Source organism: Triticum aestivum, chromosome 3B (genome assembly GCF_018294505.1).
Source record: "Triticum aestivum cultivar Chinese Spring chromosome 3B, IWGSC CS RefSeq v2.1, whole genome shotgun sequence".
NCBI classification, from domain to species: Eukaryota; Viridiplantae; Streptophyta; class Magnoliopsida; order Poales; family Poaceae; genus Triticum; species Triticum aestivum.
Genome location: NC_057801.1, coordinates 723,386,241 through 723,407,159, shown reverse-complemented (window position 1 = coordinate 723,407,159; position 20,919 = coordinate 723,386,241). Strand labels below are relative to the sequence as shown.

General features: G+C 49.4%; 4 protein-coding genes across 5 annotated transcripts; 1 reads left to right on the top strand and 3 right to left on the bottom strand.

Moving 5' to 3' along the window:
- Positions 1-4,665: 4,665 nt before the first annotated feature.
- Positions 4,666-6,238, bottom strand: LOC123066213 (uncharacterized protein At4g15970). 2 transcript variants are annotated; one of them, XM_044489346.1, is made up of 3 exons: positions 5,881-6,238; positions 5,436-5,807; positions 4,735-5,284 (listed from the first exon to the last, which is right to left on the bottom strand). In XM_044489346.1, the coding sequence occupies exons 1-3, from the start codon at positions 6,091-6,093 to the stop codon at positions 4,793-4,795; spliced, it is 1,077 nt and encodes a 358-aa protein (XP_044345281.1). In that variant the 5' UTR covers positions 6,094-6,238; the 3' UTR covers positions 4,735-4,792. The 2 variants fall into 2 exon arrangements, with proteins under 2 accessions (XP_044345280.1, XP_044345281.1); XM_044489345.1 differs by having other exon boundaries at positions 4,666-5,807.
- Positions 6,239-11,021: 4,783 nt separating this feature from the next.
- On the bottom strand, positions 11,022-12,232 carry LOC123066212 (uncharacterized protein At4g15970-like). The gene has a single exon (XM_044489343.1). It carries the CDS (start codon positions 11,772-11,774, stop codon positions 11,319-11,321), a length of 456 nt encoding a protein of 151 aa, XP_044345278.1. The 5' UTR covers positions 11,775-12,232; the 3' UTR covers positions 11,022-11,318.
- Positions 12,233-14,721: 2,489 nt separating this feature from the next.
- Positions 14,722-17,053, top strand: LOC123072018 (glycine-rich RNA-binding protein 2, mitochondrial). Its single transcript, XM_044495585.1, has 5 exons — positions 14,722-14,877; positions 15,370-15,487; positions 15,592-15,660; positions 15,751-15,857; positions 16,465-17,053. The coding sequence occupies exons 2-5, from the start codon at positions 15,379-15,381 to the stop codon at positions 16,873-16,875; spliced, it is 696 nt and encodes a 231-aa protein (XP_044351520.1). The 5' UTR covers positions 14,722-14,877; positions 15,370-15,378; the 3' UTR covers positions 16,876-17,053.
- A 436-nt stretch (positions 17,054-17,489) lies between these two features.
- On the bottom strand, positions 17,490-20,523 carry LOC123067759 (uncharacterized protein At4g15970-like). The gene is made up of 4 exons (XM_044490418.1): positions 20,317-20,523; positions 18,769-18,779; positions 18,347-18,581; positions 17,490-18,236 (listed from the first exon to the last, which is right to left on the bottom strand). The coding sequence occupies exons 1-4, from the start codon at positions 20,521-20,523 to the stop codon at positions 17,712-17,714; spliced, it is 978 nt and encodes a 325-aa protein (XP_044346353.1). The 3' UTR covers positions 17,490-17,711.
- Positions 20,524-20,919: the final 396 nt, after the last annotated feature.

Genomic DNA, 20,919 nt, shown 5'->3' with positions numbered 1-20,919 from the left:
CATGGGCTCTGGCGGTAGGGTCGCACAGCCTACCGACAGGGCCCTTCAATTCTTCGTTACAGAAACATTACACTGAAACAGGACCCTACCGCCATGGGCTCTGGCGGTAGGGTCGCACAGCCTACCACCAGGGCTCCTGGCGGTAGGTGCTTAACCACGTTCAGCGCAGTCAAACGGACGCCGTCCCCCTCCGTCGCACCCCTACCGCCATGGAAGGTAGGCTATCTAACCCTACCGCCATAGGCCCTGGCGGTAGCAAAAGGGTCAAATCTCAAAAAAAATCAAACAGGGGTCAGATCCTGAAATACTATCCAAAAAGGGTCAAAACACGAAATTCGGCCCCTCCGGGGCTCGATGCCATCGTCCGCCGCGCAAGCTTTGGCCTAGACGCCTACGAGGGCGCACAGACTGACATGGCAGGCTGCTGGAACGGCAGCGTCCTCGCCAGCTTCCTATTGATGGTGTCTTGTTGGTCCACTTAATATTGTGATGCTTAAAGTGGCAAACAGAATATATCCTGATGCTTAACTACCTCCATCTTGATCCTGCCTATGTTTTCTCTGAAACAGAAATGCCACGTGAATGAGACAGCTTTCGGGTGGCTTGTGACAGGAGCGCCGCCATCTCACGATGATGGAGGCGACTCGATTCATCAATTCAGGTGCCAACGGATGCGACCGAATCGGGGAGAGAGAGAGAGGTGGGGGGGGGCAACGGAAGCAAGGAGGTCGATGTTGGCGTGGACGAGCGGGGGAGAGAGGCGGCCGCACGGGGAGGAGTTCGTTGAAAGAATTCCCTTCAACCACTCAAATTTGAGAGGCAACCGACGTGACTCCAAATATTTTCGAAAATGTTAACGCTCACACGTGTGGACGTTTGCATCTCGCCCACACGTGTGGATCTGCGTCCGTTCGTAAGCGCATGAATCTTGGCATGTTTCTAGTGCCACGTAGGACTGGTCTGGTGTGTGGGTGTTCACTCGGTCGCCACACGGTCGTTTCACCACACGGGAGGGGCTGGTGTGTGGGAGAGATGCAATTCGTCCACACGCCACTTTGCACGCACGCACAAGAGCTAGTGTGTGGGCATTTGCCATCTCGCCCACACGCCTGTCTCCTCTCCCCACACCCAAGCTGCTAGTTGCCATGTGTTTTGCAGTGCACATGGCAACTGCCCCTAGTGTGCTTTATAAGAAGGTGGCAACTCTTTTTTTTACCCGAGTTGCCATGTGTTTTGCAGGTACACGGCAACTGTCTAGTGTGCACGTAAGTAGATGACAACTCTCTTTTACCGAGTTGCCATATGTTTTTGCATGGTACATGGCAACTGCCCTAACGTGCACGTACATGGCAACTGCCCTAACGCGCACGTAAGTAGATGACAACTCTTCCTTTTACATGGCAACTGCCCTAGCATATGCTTGTGAGCAATGGCAACTCTCTCAACTGCCTAGTGTTAGTATGTGGCAACTCCTAAAGTTTTGAAATCATGGCAACTACATTAGACCAGACCATACATGGCAACTGCAGTTGAGCAACCATGGCAACTGCAGTTGTCCGACATGGCAACTGCAGTTAAACGAATATGGACGAGGGTCTGGACTATGGCAACTGCGGGCGCGTGGTAACTGTCACGCATGGCGTGCGGGACCAGGAGGTACGAGGCCTGACATACGCGCGTGTGGGCGTTATCAACTTCGCCCACACACACGCGTGTGAGAGGGATCGGGAGGGGAAAAAGAGGTGTGTGGGTATTATTTGTTTTGCCCACACATAGGTGTGTGGGCTGTTCCTCTTATACATCACACAAAATGTGTGGGCGGACTCCCTAACGCCCACACGTGTGGCACTTATCGGCGTCGAATATTTTTGAGCAGCTAAAATGGTTGAGGGTTGGGCTAGGTCCGATTTTAAGTCCCGAAAAGAACCCTTTGATGAGTTAAACCCGTTCGAGGGTTTCGATGCTCTAATTGCTTGATAGCAACAAAATTACAGTTTAACGTCATAAAATCCATTGGTGCATAGTACTCTTTCTGTAAAGAAATATAAGAGTGTTTAGTAGTTATGTAAACGTTCTTATATTTTTTTTACCGAGGGAATAGTATGTATTCAAATGGTGGGGGCGGCGGCGGCCTCCGAATCATTCAGGGGGTGGGGGGATTGCGTTGTGTCTAGCGAAGGCAAGGAGGCCGACGCTAACGTGGATAGGGCCGGGTCGGGAAGAGAGGCGGTTGTGCGGGGAGTAGAATCTTTTTCGCTATGAACTCCCTTCGGCCGCTCAAATTTGACAGGCGGCGGACGTGACTCCTAATATTTTTGAGTAGTCAAACCGGTTGAGAGTTAGACTAGGTCCGATTTAGATGTCATAAAGAATAACCTTTTGAAACGCGTCTTCGGCTCGCTTCAGTGTTTATAGTCGTTACTAGGTGGTTTACGGATCTAGGTATTATTTATGGTGTTTGTTGTATTGCCATGATCAGTGGCGGAGACAGGCCCAGGCAGCCCGGGCGGCTGCCTGGGGCGTGAAGGCTGGTTTCTTCGTTGCCTATAGCACCAGTGTAGCTACAGTGTGACGCTGCAGCTACAGTGTACGAAGGTGGCCTGGGGCGTTTAGGAATCCTGCCACCGCGGCTGGCCATGATCGAAGATGAATAAATTGAAAGTTTTCTCGAAAAAAGAAAGAGAGTTATTAAGCTCTTTTAAGAATTCGGCTAATGCTCGACAGCAACAAAATTGCAGTTTAACACCATACAATCCACCGGAGCATAGCAATAGAGTAAATGGCATTGACGGTCTTAGAACTTGCGCTGCGGGTGCATTTAAGTCACACTACTTTCAAACCGGAAAAACCCGTTACAGAACTTGCGTTGCGGGTGCATTTAAGTCACAGAGGTGAGCTGAACCGGTCGGACGCCCAGTTTTCTCTGTTTTGCGGTCATGCGCAGGGCACATGACACCTCCGAGGAATGGTATTTTTACTGAAAAGTCCATACTGATTTAGTTGGAGGGCCATATTGCAAAACCGCTAGATGATGATGATCACCGAGGAGATGACGGAGGGTGGCAGCGCCGCCGTGGCTAGCAGGAGCACCTCTTCCTATTTTCCCACGCGTCCACCGAGAAACCGAAGGGCGCACCACATGTCACTGCGCCCATCGTCAGTCGCCTTGAACACAGCCGTGCGTCCAGCTCTCCTGCAGCTACGCGTTGTTGCTCTGCCATGCTGCTCCAGCCTCCAGCAACCGAGCTCTGGGCACCGCTGCCATGACGCACACGAGCTCGGCCACCGCGATCTCCCGCACCGCCCTGAGCCAAGCCAGCCGCCCAGCTCCACGCCTCGGTTCCCTTTCACGGTGCTGTGAGCCATCCCATCCCCGCTGCAGTGGCTTGTGCACCTAGTCGCTGCCGGTCGGTGATGTGTGCCGCCATAACCAGCAGCGGCAGCAACCATCGTCCTACCTGCCGGCTCGCGTATGGCGTGCCGAGAAAAGGCTGCCTCACATGCAGCTCACATCGAGAACCAGGTACGCGAGGACTAGGCGCTGCTGCAGACGACAGCATGCCTCACCGGGTGTCTCGAACGCACCCTCACGCCATGGCAAGGCGGGGGTGGCAGCGTCCGACTTGAGCCTCTTCGATTCCTGGCACCTTCTTCTCCTTCGCGTGCACGGATGGCGCCAGCGGTGGCACACAGTAGCACGGCACAGCAGCACGGCACAATAGCACGTCCTTCTAAGAAGATCATGAACTCGAGCAAGCATATTCAATTTGTATTAGCTGCCAGCCACTACTGACATCGATGGTGTACCATTGCAAGTTTGCAACTTACATATTCCATACAGAACTCAGGTCAGAGGCTTCAGCTTTTTATCGAGCACCTCTCGCTCGTCGCCATCTCCCCCAGTACACCAGAGCCTTGGTGCCCCACCTGCGCCTGCCCGCCATTGGTCGCCACGCTCTATGGCAGCACGCGTGTCCTCTCCATCGTCCCCTACGAGGCCGCCTACACCTTCACGCACGTAAGTCGGCCGCATCCCATCCGCACCTGCCGCCGCATGCCTCCTCCTCCAAGCCGCCGACACTGACCCAACCACTACACGCGTCCTCCTCGACCACCACCACAACAACCCACCACCCTGGGCAGGACTGCATGCGGCTCTACAAAGACGAGGTCGGCTGCCCGCACCGCACTGCATCTGCCTCTCTGCTCTAGGGACTCCATCGTCGGATTCACCATCGTCGGCGATGGCTGACTTGCCGTCGACGAGCTCGACGCGCCAGCAGCGCCGCCTGTCTCTTCTCCCATCGGCAAAGAACACGAACAGACAGAGAATAGAGGAGAGGGGGCTATGCAACATTAGCTGAGGATCCAGAGGTCTTTGTGCAAGAAAACGATGCAGCCCAGAGGCGTCACGTGCGCTGCGCGTGACCGCAAAACAGAGAACCGGGCGTCCGACCGGTTCAACTCGCCTCTGTGACTTAAATGCACCCGCAACGCAAGTTCTGTGACGGGTTTTTCCGTTTTGCAAGTAGTGTGACTAAAGTGCACCCGCAGCGCAAATTCTAAGACCGCCAGTGTCATTTACTCTCCCTCAAAAAAGCATAACATGTGTGTACTCTTTTCGAGAAATATATCATGTGTGCGTGTGCTAAATAATTTCTGAAATATTATGAACAGAATGGCGAAACACAGCAACGACAGGCCGGAAGCTCGCTCGCAATCTTTTCCATGCACCATCGGTTTCTCTCAATGAACAATTCCGATCGGTCCCATCAATGAACAAATGAAGCAATCAATGTATGCACTTGCCTCCTTGGAACCTCCAGCCGATCTTGCCGGCCCGGCGCTCCCACTCCGGGCGCGACACGTAGCGCCTCCAGTCCTCCACGACGCGCCGGAGGTCGTGCAGCTTGTTCTCCAGGCCGATGCAGCAGGTCATGTGCACGGTGGCGATCCGGTTGAGGTCGCGCCCGAGCTGGCAGAAGCCGCTGACGTGCTTGCTGTCGACGAACCTGATCCGAACGCCGATGGGCGCCGCCGCCAGCTCCCGCTTGATCTCGTTGAAGACGAACTGGTCGTGGTTCTCCGGGAAGCGCGCCCTGGCGGCGTGCCAGTAGGCCATGGCGCGCGCGTTCCGGGCCGTGGCCTTGAAGTAGATGAAGCCCGTGTTTGGGTAGTTGCCCAGGTCGTCCGGGTCGCCGAAGTAGAAGTCGCTCGACGTCGTGATGTCTGCCGCCGCCGTGATGTGCACCCGCGGGTCCCGGAACCACGCCACGTCCACGTCCTGCACCCACGCACCTCGTCAACGCCTCGGTCCGTAGAGAGATGTCAGCACGATTATTTCTAACGGAGATCAAGAGAGCACGTCGATCGACGTCCCGAAAGAAGGAAAGAAAGGATTGAAAAAACAAATAATGGCAATGGCGACGACGTGCCGTGAAGAGTAGGTTGTAGCCGAGGAGGAGGACGCGGTGCTGGAGCCGGAGCTTGCTCCAGACGAGGTCGAGGTAGTCCTTGGTCATGTAGCTCTTGGCGCCGGAGAGGTCGAGGCCGTCGACGTCCGGGAGCAGCAGGTGGCAGTGCGGGTGCACGGCGCGGCACCGGCGGAGCGCGCCCTCGTCCATGGCCACCACCACGATGTGCTTCACCAGGTGCGAGATGTTGAGCCCCACGCGGAAGCTCTCGAGGAACGAGTCCAGCAGCGACCCCTCCGCCGCCCACGCCTCGTTCACCGACGTCATGATCACCGTCCGGTCCTCCATCGCCGCCCGCCGCAGCATCCGCGCGAACGCGTCGTCGCCGCCCGTCTGCGCCAACGAAACCGTTGGGGTCTGGCTATTCTAGATAGCAACGGCCGATGGAAGAGCAAATAGACCGTACCGCATTGGTGGTAGAAGAGGCCTTGGGCGCCGGTGCAGAAGCCGACCGAGCCACCTCCTGGCTGCCCCGAGGAGTGAGCTCCGTCGCCGCCGTGGGCCACGCAGGACCCGCGGTGGCGGTGAAGAAGAAGACGAGCACCGCGGTGGCCGAGATGGCCCCGAGGAGGAAGGTGACCGCGGGCGAGTGCTGGGTGTTCTTGGAGCTCACCGCCATGCCGATGTCGGGGCAGATGGAATCAACGCCGAGGCAGCTTGCGAGAGCTCTGCTATAGCACCACTACCAGCAAGCCTGACTTTTCTTGACGCTGATTGGCCTCCGATCGATGATAGATGGCCGTGCCAGTTCGTGCCCTCTCCACCCTCACTGTACCACCACCATTTCCTGGCCCATTTATTTTATTCGACTATCATTCTATGCATGTTATGCATCACGGGTGGCTCGTTGACGGAGTGATTAACTAATCAAACGCAAGGTCGTAGCCAGGTCCGATGCCATCCACATGGACATGGCTGCCCGTAATCAAACTGACAGATCAAGGCGCGCGCATGGTCATGGCCAAGTCTCACAACTCTCGCAGCTGAGCTTAGAGGTAATATCACCCGGAGTCATATAACTTGCGTCTAATGTTTAGTTTGGTGCTAAAACTTAAAAAATACGGATTTCTTTTACATGGTAATACGTGTCTCATTCATATCATAAGATTAAAGTACAAGTCACGTAAGGACCGACATGACAAAACTGAAAAGATAGAAGAACATCTCTGAGCTTGACACCAACGCCCATCACCTGCCTCCGGCACCACGACAGCAGCCACCGAAGAAAAGCATGATGGATCACCTCCTCACCCGAGCTCGACGCGGCTCCATCACTGATATGCAGCTTTGCGGGCCTCCAAGGTGGCTCACCAAAAGTGAAGCCCTTACCGTTGAACGAATCAGATCGGGGCAACACCCCGGACACGCCATCGAACTCCAGATATGACACCTCACCGCGACTAATACGCCGCAGAAGGAAACCATACCTGCCATCCACGAACCATGAACCCAGCACATGTTCCGTCTTCCAGATGTCGTCGATGCAGACCACAATTTGCATCCGCTCCTGGACTACCTACCAAGCTCCGCGCCGACGCTGGAGCAAACGTCGTAGCAACGGCGGAGCCCGAGGACACAGGTCCACTACGAGGATGCCGCCGCCGCCACGCCATCCTTGCTTGAACAGACTGGTTTCCAAATCCATCCCCAACCATAGGACCGATGACCTTGTCAAGAAAGGATCCGAAGAATCTTTATTCAGTGTTGTCATCGTCGCCGCCGAAACAAAGACGATGACCAACCTAAAAATCTAAACTACGAAGAGGTAAAAACGATCCACACGCGTGGATCCGGCGACCCCCCTCACCACCGACGATCGAGGTCGCCGACGGAGGGGAGCCGCCGGAGGACGGCGCTGGAAGATTGGGTCTCCTGGCAGCGGCTAGGGTTCCAGCCGCCACGGACAGGAGGAACGGATTTGTGGTCATTCAACTTGCGTTCTCATGCAAATACGGTGTTTCCTCTCGTATCTAGCCGTATGGCCTGCTCACATGGCGCGCCAGCCTGGCGGAGGCCCGCCTGTCAATGGCTAGACTACACACGGCGTTGGGTGACTCTAGCACGCCGGATATTTTTTGTAGAAAACCACCTTACAATTTATTTAATTGTGCACAAAAGGCCTCAAATATAGTGAAAAAAATGGGACAGTGAGGTTCAAACCCACGACCTGTTACTAAAACAGATACCGTACAACCCACACCACCACCGACTCACGTTGAACATCTAGGGCTAAACTTTATTTAACGACACGCAAAAGGCCGTTAAATAGGCCCATACGTCTAATGGGTAATTTAGGGGTAGGGCCACTAGTCAATGGGATACTAACAATGGGTTAGGCTAAACGGTTAATTAGGCTAATCTACGCAGGGCCCAGTGGTCAGTGTGTCAAATTGATGTTTGGGCGGATGGATAATTTGGCAAAAAAAAGGGGAACGACGAAATCGATCTCTCAACATCAAGCGTGTCCTGAACCAACCTGTGGTTGGATGGTTAGAGGGACTGTGGTATCCCTAGCCCACCAGGGTTCAAGTCCTGGTGCTTGTATTTATTCATGAATTTATTTTAAGGATTTCCAGCGATGCACATTTAGTGGGAGGAGACGTTCCCGTCGATGACGAGGTGCCTACGGTGACTTCATAAATTTAAAGATGATATGCCGGCTCAGTCCTTCGGAGGTGCTCATAGTGTAGGGTGTGCGTGTGTGCATTCATAGGGGTGAGTGTATGCGTGTGTATATGAACGCTTGCATCTGTACGGTGTTAAAAAACATCGAGCGTGTCAGTGCACGAGCTAACCACAACACAAAATACCTATCACTGCCTATTTAGAGAAACACTGAATTTTATAATTTTGTCATGATAACTACTCGTATTCCTTTTTTTTCTCCCAGACTGAATTTATGATAACTTTTTTAAATTGTTTGTCAGACTAAATAAACTTAGACATTAAAAAAAATTGAATTCAAAAATGTAGGTGAAAAAACTGGAATTTTTGAGATATTTTGAAACACGGATTTTCCAGCCCCTTCCGAAAAAAGGGAATCGAATAAAAAAATTTGCTCATGGAAAAGTTTTGTACTTTATGGATTAATCATTATATATTTTGATGCTGTTTTTTTCATTTGAATTTTTTGGCAAAAAGGCAAGATTTTCCAAAAAGTAAATAGAAAAGAGGAATCTAGAAAAAGAACTACGTACAATATAAAATCAAGTGTATCTCTAAATAGTCACTGTATGTAGTTGGTGTAGTGGTTGGCTACAGCGTGCGTTGTATATGAGGTTGTATATGAGGTCGGCTGTTCGAGTACCCCAATGCCTTCTTTTTATTTTCATTTCTCACACCACCCATGCTGACAAGTGGAACCCACACATGTTATGCCTTCTTTTTATTTTCATTTCTCACACCACCCATGCTGACAAGTGGAACCCACACATGTTATGCCTTCTTTTTATTTTCATTTCTCACACCACCCATGCTGACAAGTGAAACCCACACATGTTATGCCTTCTTTTTATTTTCATTTCTCACACCACCCATGCTGACAAGTGGAACCCACACATGTTATTGAGGGGCTTCTGTTTAATTAAGTACAGAGGGGTGATTATGCAAAAAAAATGCGCATGTCGCACTGAGCAGTTCTAGTCTCTTCAGTGGGCCATAGCCATGTTGGCACGCCATGTAAGCACGGGACACGTCTGAAATATGAACGAAGTGACTATATTTGCACGGGAACGCAAGTTGAAGAATAAAAATCCGTATTTTTAAAGTTTTAGCACCAAACTGAACGGCCAGCGCAAGTTTTATGACTTTCGATAATATTACCTTCTGAGCTTAATTATGGATGCGACACATGAATGGGGCCGGTCCTATTGCTTGGACGAGTTCGCCATCGTGTACCACATTGCATGGCTCCATCGCTGCCACAGTGCACACGTCCAGAGGGGGAGTAGAAACTTCCGCGAGCAAAGCAGCAGCCGGTCGACAGACACTGTCGCCAATTGAATGCCGAGACCTCGACGTGCGCGGTGCAACGCATGGCTGTGGGCCGGGGAGGTATTCACGGGAACAAATCATGGCGAACTCCGGCCGGCCGTCACCAGCGCCTCCCTGCCTAGCGTCAGCAGTATCGCCGCTCGTACTGGCATGCTGTTGGAACTCTGCCAGAGCGACGCGCGCACGTGTTGGTCGTCGTGTCGCGTGCACGGCGCACCGACGACGTAGCTGGAGAAACGGAGCCCTGCCTCCGTTGGCACCAGCCACTCGTCTGCACGTGGCGCAGTTCTTTGGCATGCCAGCGACTAGTACTCCCTCCGTTTTTATTTAGTTCGCATATTAGATTTAATCAAGGCCAAGCTCTACAAACTTTGCCAAATTTATAAAAAATATATTAAAATATACAATAATAAATCAATAACATTAGATTTATTATTAAATATACTTTTACATCATATAGATTTATTATGATAAATGTCTATATTGGTTTCTACAAATTTGGTCAAACTTTACGAAGTTTGACTTCAGTCAACTTCAATATGCAGAATAAATAAAAACAGAGGGAGTACTAGTTGTGTTGGAAATTAGACCAAGACACATCTGTAGACAGTAGGTCAAATTAGGTGGTTACATTGACTTTGCTATACGAACTACTCCAGGCCATGCTTGCAAGTTCAGGTGCAGGCGAACGGTACTGAACTCTGCCATTTTTTTCATTGCATGCCCATCGAACTGGAGAAAAAACCTGCTCCTGCTGTTTGTGCAACAAACCAACTTAAACTCGTATTCGGAAAAACAGAACTACACATTTCTTTCAAATCTTTTTTGCGCGAAAGAGCTATGCTTATTTTGATTCACAAAAAAAAACTATGCTTGTTTTTTCAGGGAATGCCACCATGACCATTTTATTGGTTTGAAAAAAATGGTTACATCATTCAGCAAGGCACAAACAAGAAAATCAAGGGGTTCATCGACCCAATTACAAGATGCATTATGATCTGATCATGATAAAATTTAGCTATACTATGAGCAACTTCGCTGGCCTCCCTTCCACGGTGAAGAAATTCAACATTTCCAATCATGCCTGCCGTCACAAAGCATTCCGCATAAATCATTGGCGGCTCATCCCCAAATATTTCTCGACCTGCACAAGCGAGTTGATAGGCTCTAATCCATCAGCCTCAATCTGCATGGAATTATAGCCATGGAATTTGCTACATTAGCAACATAAGGGATTGTCGCACACGACGGTGCCAAGCAAGTACCATGTTCTCACGGACTACCGCCCCTGTAGCACCTCTTCCTTCCTCCTCATGATAAGAGCATCAAACACTTGATAGGCCCATATAACGGTTTCTTCCACTTGACATTTTTCGCTCGTTGGAAGTTGGCACAGATGGCATGTACTCCCTCCGGCTCCTTTTACTCTACATATAAAAGAATTGTCTATAGTCAAACTTCATAAAGTCTGATCATATTTATTTTAAAAATATCAACATCTATTACCTCCGCATTAAAATATGAACTAGCCTAAAATAATATCTTATATTTTGATACGGAGTAGTACAATAACTTGCTTGTCTATTCTTACACCGATCTTATTAGACCTTAACGATAGCACCGCTTTCCATGGGTGGAACTATGCTTCTTTGTTCTTACACCGATCTTATTAGACCTTAACGGCGATTTGTTCAGAGCTCATATTTCCTTTTCTCGAACAGTTCAGAGTTCAGAATTTTCATTTCGATGTTCAAAGCTCTCTAACTTTCCACCTGAAAGCCCAAAAAGGCGGGCACCAGGTGGGGGGAGATACGCAGCCCAGTAAATTTCAACTCGAAAGCCCAAACCCTTTCAGCCCAATTGCATACGCACAAAACGGGTGCCCAGTCCACTGCCCAGGTCACAGACTCGGAGCAAAGGGTCGACGAGACGCACACAGGCATTGGCGACGAGACGACGTGCCGTGAAGAGGAGGTTGTAGCCGAGGAGGAGGACGCGATGCTGGAGCCGGAGCTTGCTCCAGACGAGGTCGAGGTAGTCCTTGGTCATGTAGCTCTTGGCGCCGGAGAGGTCGAGGCCGTCGACGTCCGGGAGCAGCAGGTGGCAGTGCGGGTGCACGGCGCGGCACCGGCGGAGCGCGCCCTCGTCCATGGCCACCACCACGATGTGCTTCACCAGGTGCGAGATGTTGAGCCCCACGCGGAAGCTCTCGAGGAACGAGTCCAGCAGCGACCCCTCCGCCGCCCACGCCTCGTTCACCGACGTCATGATCACCGTCCGGTCCTCCATCGCCGCCCGCCGCAGCATCCGCGCGAACGCGTCGTCGCCGCCCGTCTGCGCCAACGAAACCGTTGGGGTCTGGCTACTCTAGATAGCAACGGCCGATGGAAGAGCAAATAGACCGTACCGCATTGGTGGTAGAAGAGGCCTTGGGCGTCGGCGCTGGAGCCGACCGGGCCGCCTCCTGGCTCCTCCGAGGAGAGAGCTCCGTGGTCGCCGCGGGCCATGCGGGTCCCGCGGTGGCGGTGAAGAAGAAGACGAGCACCGCGGTGGCCGAGATGGCCCCGAGGAGGAAGACGACCGCCGGCGAGTGGTGGGTGTTCTTGGAGCTCACCGCCATGCCGTGGCAGATGGAATCAACGCCGAGGCAGCTTGCGAGAGGTCTGCTATAGCACCACTACCAGCAAGCCTGACTTTCCTTGACGCTGATTGGCCTCCGATCGATGATAGATGGCCGTGCCAGTTCGTGCCCTCTCCACCCTCACTGTACCACCACCATTTCCTGGCCCATTTATTTTATTCGACTATCATTCTATGCATGTTATGCATCACGGGTGGCTCGTTGACGGGGTGATTAACTAATCAAACGCGAGGTCGTAGCCAGGTCCGATGCCATCCACATGGCTGCCCGTAATCAAACCGACAGATCAAACCAGGGCGCGCGCATGGTCATGGCCAAGTCTCAGAACTCTCGCAGCCGAGCTTAATTATGGATGCGACACATGAATGGGGCCGGTCCTATTGCTTGGACGAGTTCGCCGTCGTGTACCACATTGCATGGCTCCATCGCGGCCACAGTGCACACGACAGGAAGAGGAGAAGCTTCCGCAAGCAAAGCAGCAGCCGGTCGACCGCCGATTAAATGCGGAGACCTCGACGTGCACGGTGCAACGCATGGCTGTGGGCCGGGGAGGTATTCACGGGAACAAATCATGGCGAACTCCGGCCGGCCGCCACCAGCGTGCACCACCGCCTACCTACCTGGCGTCAGCAGCATCCCCGCCCGTACTGGCATGCCGTTGGAATTCTGCCGATCGACGCGCGCACGTGTTGGTCGTCTTGTCGCGTGCACGGCGCACCGACGACGACGCAGCTGGAGAAACGGAGCCCTGCCTCCGTTGGCAACAGCCGCTCGTCTGCACATGGCGAAGCTCTTTGGCATGCCAGCGCGCGACACCGTACCAGATTAGCAGTTGTGTTAGAAATCAGACCAAGACACATCTGTAGACAATTAAAAAAAAGACACATCTGCAGACAGTACTGCTAGGTGGTTAAATTGACTTTGATCTGGGAACTAGTACGTACCTTCAAGTTCAGGTGCGGACGAATGGGACTGAGCTCTGCCCAACTTTTCATCTTTTTGCATTGCATGCCCATCGAACTGGAGAAGAAAGCTGCGGCTCGATGGAGAGACAGCTCGCCCGACAGGTGCTCCTGAACCAAAATCTCGCCTCCATACAAGCCCCGGGTCGTGGCGGCCTGGCGGGTCTTTTTGCTCTGCGATTAGTCGCTAGTCGCGACAGAATCTTGATGGCCTCCATTGGAAAAACTGCACTGTTCCTGCTGTCTAAGTTTCGCCTGCTCCTGCTGGCCACAGTCCACGTCACCAGAGTATACTGTAAGCAACATCGCAACTTGCTGAACTCTTGAGATATTAGAACTAGTATATGCTTGTTTTTTAATTTGCGAAAAGGATTTTTTTTAGAAATGGATAAAGGAAAAATAACCGTGTGTTTTTTATGCCTACATCGATCTTATTAAACCCTAACCACTATCTATTCAGAGCTCAGAATTTGGCCTTTCAGACCAATTCAGAGCTCAACTTAGACAGCTCCTGCTGTTTGTGCAACAAACCAACTTAAACTCGTATTCGAAAAAACAGAACTACACATTCTTTCAAATCTCTTTTGTGCAAAAGAACTATGCTTATTTTGATTCGCAAAAAAGAAAAAAAAACATGCTTGTTTTTTCAGGGAATGCCACCATGACCATTTTATTGTTTTGAAAAAAATGGTTACATCGTTCAGCAAGGCACAAACAAGAAAATCAAGGGGTTCATCGACCCAATTACAAGATGCGTTATGATCATGATAAAATTTAGCTATGCTATGAGCAACTTCGTTGGCCTCCCTTCCACAGTGAAGAAATTCAACATTTCCAATCATGCCTGCCATCACAAAGCATTCGGGGATAAATCATGGTGGCTCCTCCCCAAATATTTCTTGACCTGCACAAGCGAGTTGACAGGGTCTAATCAATTAGCCTCAATCTGTATGGAATTATAGCCATGGAATTTGCTACATTAGTAACAGATAAGGGTTTGTCGCACACGACGCTGCCAAGAAAGTACCCGTCGCACCCGTCACTACTGCCCCCGTCGCACCTCTTCCTTCCTCCTCATGATAAGAGCATCAACATTTACCTTGACACTTGATAGGCCCATATAACGGTTTCTTCCACCTGACATTTTTCGCTCGTTGGAAGTTGGCACAGATGGCATGTACTCCCTCCAGTTCCTTTTACTCTGCATATAAAAGAATTGTCTACAGTCAAACTTCATAAAGTCTGACCATATTTATTTTAAAAATATCAACATCTATTACCTCCGCATTAAAATATGAACTAGCCTAAAATAATATCTTATATTTTGATACGGAGTAGTACAATAACTTGCTTGTCTATTCTTACACCGACCTTATTAGACCTTAACGATAGCACCGCTTTCCATGGGTGGAACTATGCTTCTTTGTTCTTACACCGATCTTATTAGACCTTAACGGCGATTTGTTCAGAGCTCATATTTCCTTTTCTCGAACAGTTCAGAGTTCAGAATTTTCATTTCTATGTTCAAAGCTCTCTAACTTTCGACCTGAAAGCCCAAAAAGGCGGGCACCAGGTGGGGGGAGATACGCAGCCCAGTAAATTTCAACTCGAAAGCCCAAACCCTTTCAGCCCAATTGCATACGCACAAAACGGGTGCCCAGGTCACAGACTCGGAGCAAAGGGTCGACGAGACGCACCCAGGTCTTACTCCTACCCGCGCCGCCGCCTCAGGATCCTCTGCCCCTCGCCGCCGCAAGGAGCAGCACCACGCCGCGCTGCCGTCTCCCTCCACTGCAGCAGGCAGCAGGTGACCTCCTCCCCGGGTTTCTCATTCCCTCTCTGTTCTTCTCTACTCGTAGCGTGTGCTTGCCATGCTTAGCGTGTGTCTGGCTGCTCGCGCCGAACAGAGAGGATTCAGGTCACCGAGAGGAGTAACGACAAGTGTGTAGCATCAGTGGGTTGGCTCGGTGTGCAACTGGGAATGGGTTTGATCGTTAGCAGCCAATTTTGCATATTTTTTTGTATTATTCATCTTATTTGGGAGGCCTCCGTACGACAAAATGAGAAACGGAGAGCTTAAGAAAGGGGAAAACGGAAATCCGTTAACACTGTTTCCTCATCCTCTCTAGCATTATATCTACGCACATGTTTAGTTTAGGAAACGAAGAGATTAGGAAACGGAGAGCTTAGGAAAGGTGTAAGCTGCTAAGTACTCACATGTTTCTGAACTTTGGATAGTATTGCATCGGACGATCAGCTGTCTTACCTGTTCTGTGTCTCACATCTTGTTCCGTTGCAGATTGGGACCATGGCCTTGGTTAATAAACTTGGCAACCTGCTCAAGAAAGCCACCAGCTCGAACCCGACTCTCTACCAGGCGATAAGATGCATGTCATCATCGAAGCTTTTCGTTGGAGGTTCGACCTCCTTGTAGCTTATACTACCTCTGTTGATGGGCTGTTCAAAAATCAGTTGTTCTCCTGCGATGCTGTTCTCTGACTGCCATGAGTAATTGTTGCAGGGCTTTCCTTTAACACAGACGAGGGCAGTCTGAGAGATGCCTTTTCCCATTATGGAGAAATTATTGATGGTATGCAGTTCTTAATCTTTCTCTGTGCTCATCTTGGGCTGCTGTTTTGGTAATGGTTTTTAGTTTTTCTTTTTGTTTTGTTCTTTCCAGCTAAGATTATCGTAGACCGCGACACTGGGAGGTCTAGAGGTTTTGGCTTTATAACTTATGCAGCAGAAGAACAGGCTTCATCTGCCATCATGGCCTTGGATGGAAAGGTAAAATCATAATCCGGATGAACTCTATCAGCTTTTCTTGGTGCTGTGCTTTGTAATATTATTCTAATTACTCTATGTTTAGCCGAGAAATTTCAGACCAGGATAAATTATTTAGAACTATATCTTACCCCAATTGTCTCCATCAAAACAATGTTTCTTAAACTTGTTTTTTTAACTGTGTATTCTACATTAATGATGGTGAAACTCCTGTTGATTGGTTGGAAGTTCGGTGTACTTCCCTGGATGTCATGGCTGTGTCTTGAATAACAAAGAATAAGATACGTGTTGTACATCAGTTATCACTGCAATCCGATTCAAGTTGGATAACTCTAGCATGTAATGGAAGTATTGGGAACTGTGATGTTGATGTTATAATAGCAAATTTTAGCGTGAATTCTGCCACATCATCTTTCTTAATGCTCTGCTAGCCTGTTAGGAAAACGGAATGATGTCAAATTCATCAGTGAGTGAGCTTACTACAATTGTTTTCATCACCTCGATATGTTTACTGTAGGAGTTTCAGTTTCAAGAACATGCAATGATTCATATAAGTTTCAAAACTTTGCATCTAATGTTGCCCATCAACTTACTTTCTTCCTTATCTCAGGACTTACATGGACGCAGTCTACGGGTTAGTGCTGCCACTGAGAGGACTGCTGGCTTCCGTAATGGTGCTGGTTATGGAGGTGGTGGTGGCAGCTTTGGAGGAGGAGGATATGGCGGTGGTGGCTATGGAGGAGGTGGTTATGGTGGCAACGGTGGCGGTGGCGGCGGTGGTTATGCCCCCCCTGTGGGAAATGATGCCTTCTCTGGAGGCAGCTTTGCTCCTGCTGGCAGCGACAACTTTGCTGCCGGCAACTTTGGTGGAAACCATGGTGCTCCTGCAGGTTCCACCGGTGGTGATGAGTTCTCCCTCGGCACCCCTGGTTCCAGCTTTGAAAGCGCCAAGAATGACGATGTCATGGACGACCTCTTCAAGGATGATGAACCTGACAAGTACGCCAGCAAGAATGTCTAGGGCTCCAGTCTGCATCTCCTTCTGCAAGTCCCTAAATATGTACCTTGGATAAGTGTGAGGTGGATGATCCTCCAGACCAGAGACTACTTTCTTGATGACTGTCTAGATACCAAAATAACTTATGCAAGTACCTGCGTTGAGGTGACAATGAGAATGCACTTTCTGTTTGCCTGATTTAGCATTTCTTTTCTCTTCACAAATTATCCTTCAGCAGTTATTATTTTTTGGGAATCATGTTTGGAACCATTAGTTTCGTGGTTTCATCAACCGACCTGAAGCTCATCGCGTTAATGGCCCGACAAGTGTACCAACAATTTGATTGGTGACCACAAGGATCATATTGTTTTCTGTCAGTATTTTTGTAGGTTTACTCTGGCTATATTTTGTCTGTTGTCTTCGCTTACATCCCATGACTTGTTACTCCTCTTTTGCTGTTTTTTGTTGTGTCTGAACTGCCTGTGTAAACCCATGCATGTAGAATGCAGGTTTTTCTGTACAATGTAGGGGGATCCGGTTGAGGTTTTCTGCTCATTTTCCATCCAATCATACTCGCATTCGTTTATTTGAAAAAAGAAAGCAGCTCGATCAAGAGACAGCGTTGCTTGGCAGGTGCTTCTGAATCCATTCAAAGTAGCAATTTGCGACAGGTTTCTGAAAGAATCTCGACGGGTCTCCCTCTGAAACTGCACTACTGTTCCTCTCTCAAACTCTTGAGAACTAGGCGTATTTTCTCAACAGTTTATTCAGTACGTCTACATAAATCCTGGGCAATCTCGACGACACAAATTAAAAAACTGTAGTACTTATATCAGTTATCATTCGAGCTGCAGCTGCCATCAGGGGTGCACGGGCTTACTCCAGTTCACGGACCTCCGGCACCGCGCGGGCACCGTCCATGTCATATTCCCGGCCGCCTTCTTCCTCTCCACCGGCGCCATGCCCCTGTACCTCCTCCAGTCGGCGGCGATGTCCCGGAGGTCGTGCACCTTGTTGTCCACGCCGACGCAGCAGTCGGCGTGCATGGTGCAGGCGCGGGCGAGGTCGTCGTGGTACTCGCAGAACCCGCCAAAGTAGACCGTGTCGAGGGGCTCGATGGCGACCCCCAGCTTTTGGACGAGCTCGCGCTTGATGTTGTGGAACACCGACTGGTCGTGCGCGCCGGGGAACCTCGCCCGCGCCGCCCGCCAGTGCTCGAGCATGCGCACGCCCCGGCTCGTCGCCTTCACGTAGTAGAGCCCCGTGTTGAGCGGGTTGTCCAGCGGGTGCGCCCGCGCCGCCGAGTAGTCGTCCGAGGACACGCTCATGTCCGCGTACACCGGGATCCGCCGGAACGGGTTCCGGAGCACGAGCATGTCGGTGTCCTACCATACATGCAAGCGATAGATATCAATCACCATGGATTAGTTCTGCTTGTGGTGTTAGCAAGTACTGTAGTAGTGGTGCTGTGGTGTTCGATCTCATTCTCACGTACGGTGAAGAGCAAGTTGTAGCCGAGCTCCAGGACGCGCTGCTGGAGCTCGAGCTTGGTCCAGACGAGCTCGAGGTACTGCTTGGACACGAACCGGGCGGCGGAGGTGAGGTTCACGGCGGTCACCTCGAGGAGGTAGCAGTGCGGGTGCACGGCGACGCAGCGGCGGAAGCCGGCGGGGTCGAGGGCGACGACCAGGAGGTGGTCAAGGAGGTGCGCGGGAGCTCCTATACCGCGCCTTCAGCGCCCCGCAAGAGAAGTAGCGCCTGCAGCAGCCGCTGGATGGGCCGGCCCACGATCACGCAACAAGCAACGCAAAAAAATGACCGGCAAAAATACCTCCCGACTCCGATTCGATCTCGCGACCTCGCACTTAAACACGGAGAGGCTAGCCACTGCACCAGCTGACTACTATTACTTATTACCAGCGCGAGATCTTTAAAGAATAGAAATGTAGACACGTTATTTATTGCACATTACACTGTAGGGTTTATATTTTCCAATTATTTGAAAATATCTTCACATATTACAAATGGAGTTCATGAGCGTGCAAAAAAAAGTTCGCATATTCGAAATGTAGTTCACCAACTCGAAAAAGTTCATTTATTCAAAAACAGTTCAGGGATTCAAAAGAAGTTCATCGAATTTGAAAAAAAGTTCATCAATTTGAAAAATGTTCATCGAATTTGGAAAAAGTTCACCTAAATTGAAAAAAGTTCATGAATTTTGAAAACAAGTTCATGTAAATTGAAACAAGTTCATTAATTTTGAAAATAAGTTCATCGATTTTGCAGAAAAAGTTCATCAATTTTAAGAAAAAAAATCAGAAAATTGTAAAAAGTTCATAAATTTGAAAAATAAGTTCACCTATTCTGAAAATGGTTCATCAATTTGAAAAAAGTTCACGAGTTTCGAAAAATTCAGTTCATGGATTTAGAGAAAGAAGTTCATCTATTTGAAGAAAACAATTACGAATTTCGAAAAAAGAAAGTAAAAAAGGATAGAGAAAAAAGCAAAAGGAAAAGAAAAAGAAAAAAGAAGAACAAATAAAGGGACGGAAACATGGGTGCTACCACATCTGGTGAAACGGTCGAGTTGGTTATACGTCGATACCTGAAAACCCGCGACGCAGGTTCGAATCCTACTGTGCGCGGCTTTTTTGCAGTTTTATATAGAGTTTAGAAAACAGGAATAGTGGAAGTTGGGCCGAGCCCAGGTTGCGCCAAACCGGCGCCTGCAGCGCCAAATAGGAAATCCCTCTGACCACTCTGTAAAACTGGGAGGAGCACAAAAGCCCATTTAGAAAAGTAGGAAAACCCAATAAACCTTGTCAATCTTTTTTTTTTTTGGGAAGACCTTGTCAACCTTGATACTTTGTGATTGGTTCTCAGCATACGATGTGTGACTGTGTATATACCTACCCCATCCGCATTTTAGTCGCCGTACAAGATTTGCCTTAAGTTAAACATCGTAAGATTTGACCAAGATAACTACAATAAATAAATAAATCACAATATCATCACATGCATCATGTAATTAATTTTGATATCATATATATCTTGTATCGTATTTATTCTCTTATATAAATTTGGTCAAGATTTATGAAGTTTGGTTTACGATAAATCTTATATGCGGAGTAAAAAAATCAATGGAGTATCTAGTTTATATTTGGTATGTTCAAAACAAATAAGACCAGTCCCGTCCTTCTTCTTCTTCCTATATCCTGGATCTCTCCCATGCGGTTGCGCATTCTGGATCTAGATTTGAACCATTGGATTGATCACACATAATTAAGAGCACCAGCTTGGGATTGACTTAAGATTCACCGCCAAAAAAAAAAATCCTTCATCATCCGTGATGAAATTACGCAAATGCTAGCTCTTGAGAGGGCAAACTGAAAAAGAAAAAAGAACTAGGTGGAGGTGAGCAGTCATGCATGAATAAATATACGATGGGATTGCTTTCTTGATTACCGCATGTTCCAGCGGTGTAGGCGCCGCCCCGGGAGTTCCACTGTTCCTGTTCCCCAGCCAGTTGCCAGAGATGCTGGACAGCTGCTCGCCCACACGGTCAGAGGCCAAGACGAAGAGGAGGACCATGGGCAGAATTCCCCCGACGAGGAACGGCACCACGTGGTGGCTGCACAACTTCTTCAAGCTCCCCTCCTTCACCGACCCCATCGATCCCTCTGTGAGCCTTGACGCAGAGGTAGCTAGCTCGTCGATCGATCAATCGACCGACAAGAAATTACAGGAGGAGGCAAGGCGGCAAGCAAGCTAGAGGTTACAACAGGTTGTCGCAACTCGAGAAGCTACCAGTACTGTTCCACTGCCTACTCGGGTGTATATATATATATGAATTGGTTTTAAGTCAAACATCATAAAATTTGACCAAGATAATACAACAAAAATCACAATATCATTAAATGCAGCATGTAATTAATTTTGATATCTTATATATCTCTTGTATCGTACTTATTTTCTCATATAAATTTGATCAAGCTTTATGAAGTTTGATTTATGATAAATCTTATATGCAGAATAAAAAAATTGATGGAGTATCTTGTTTGTATGTTA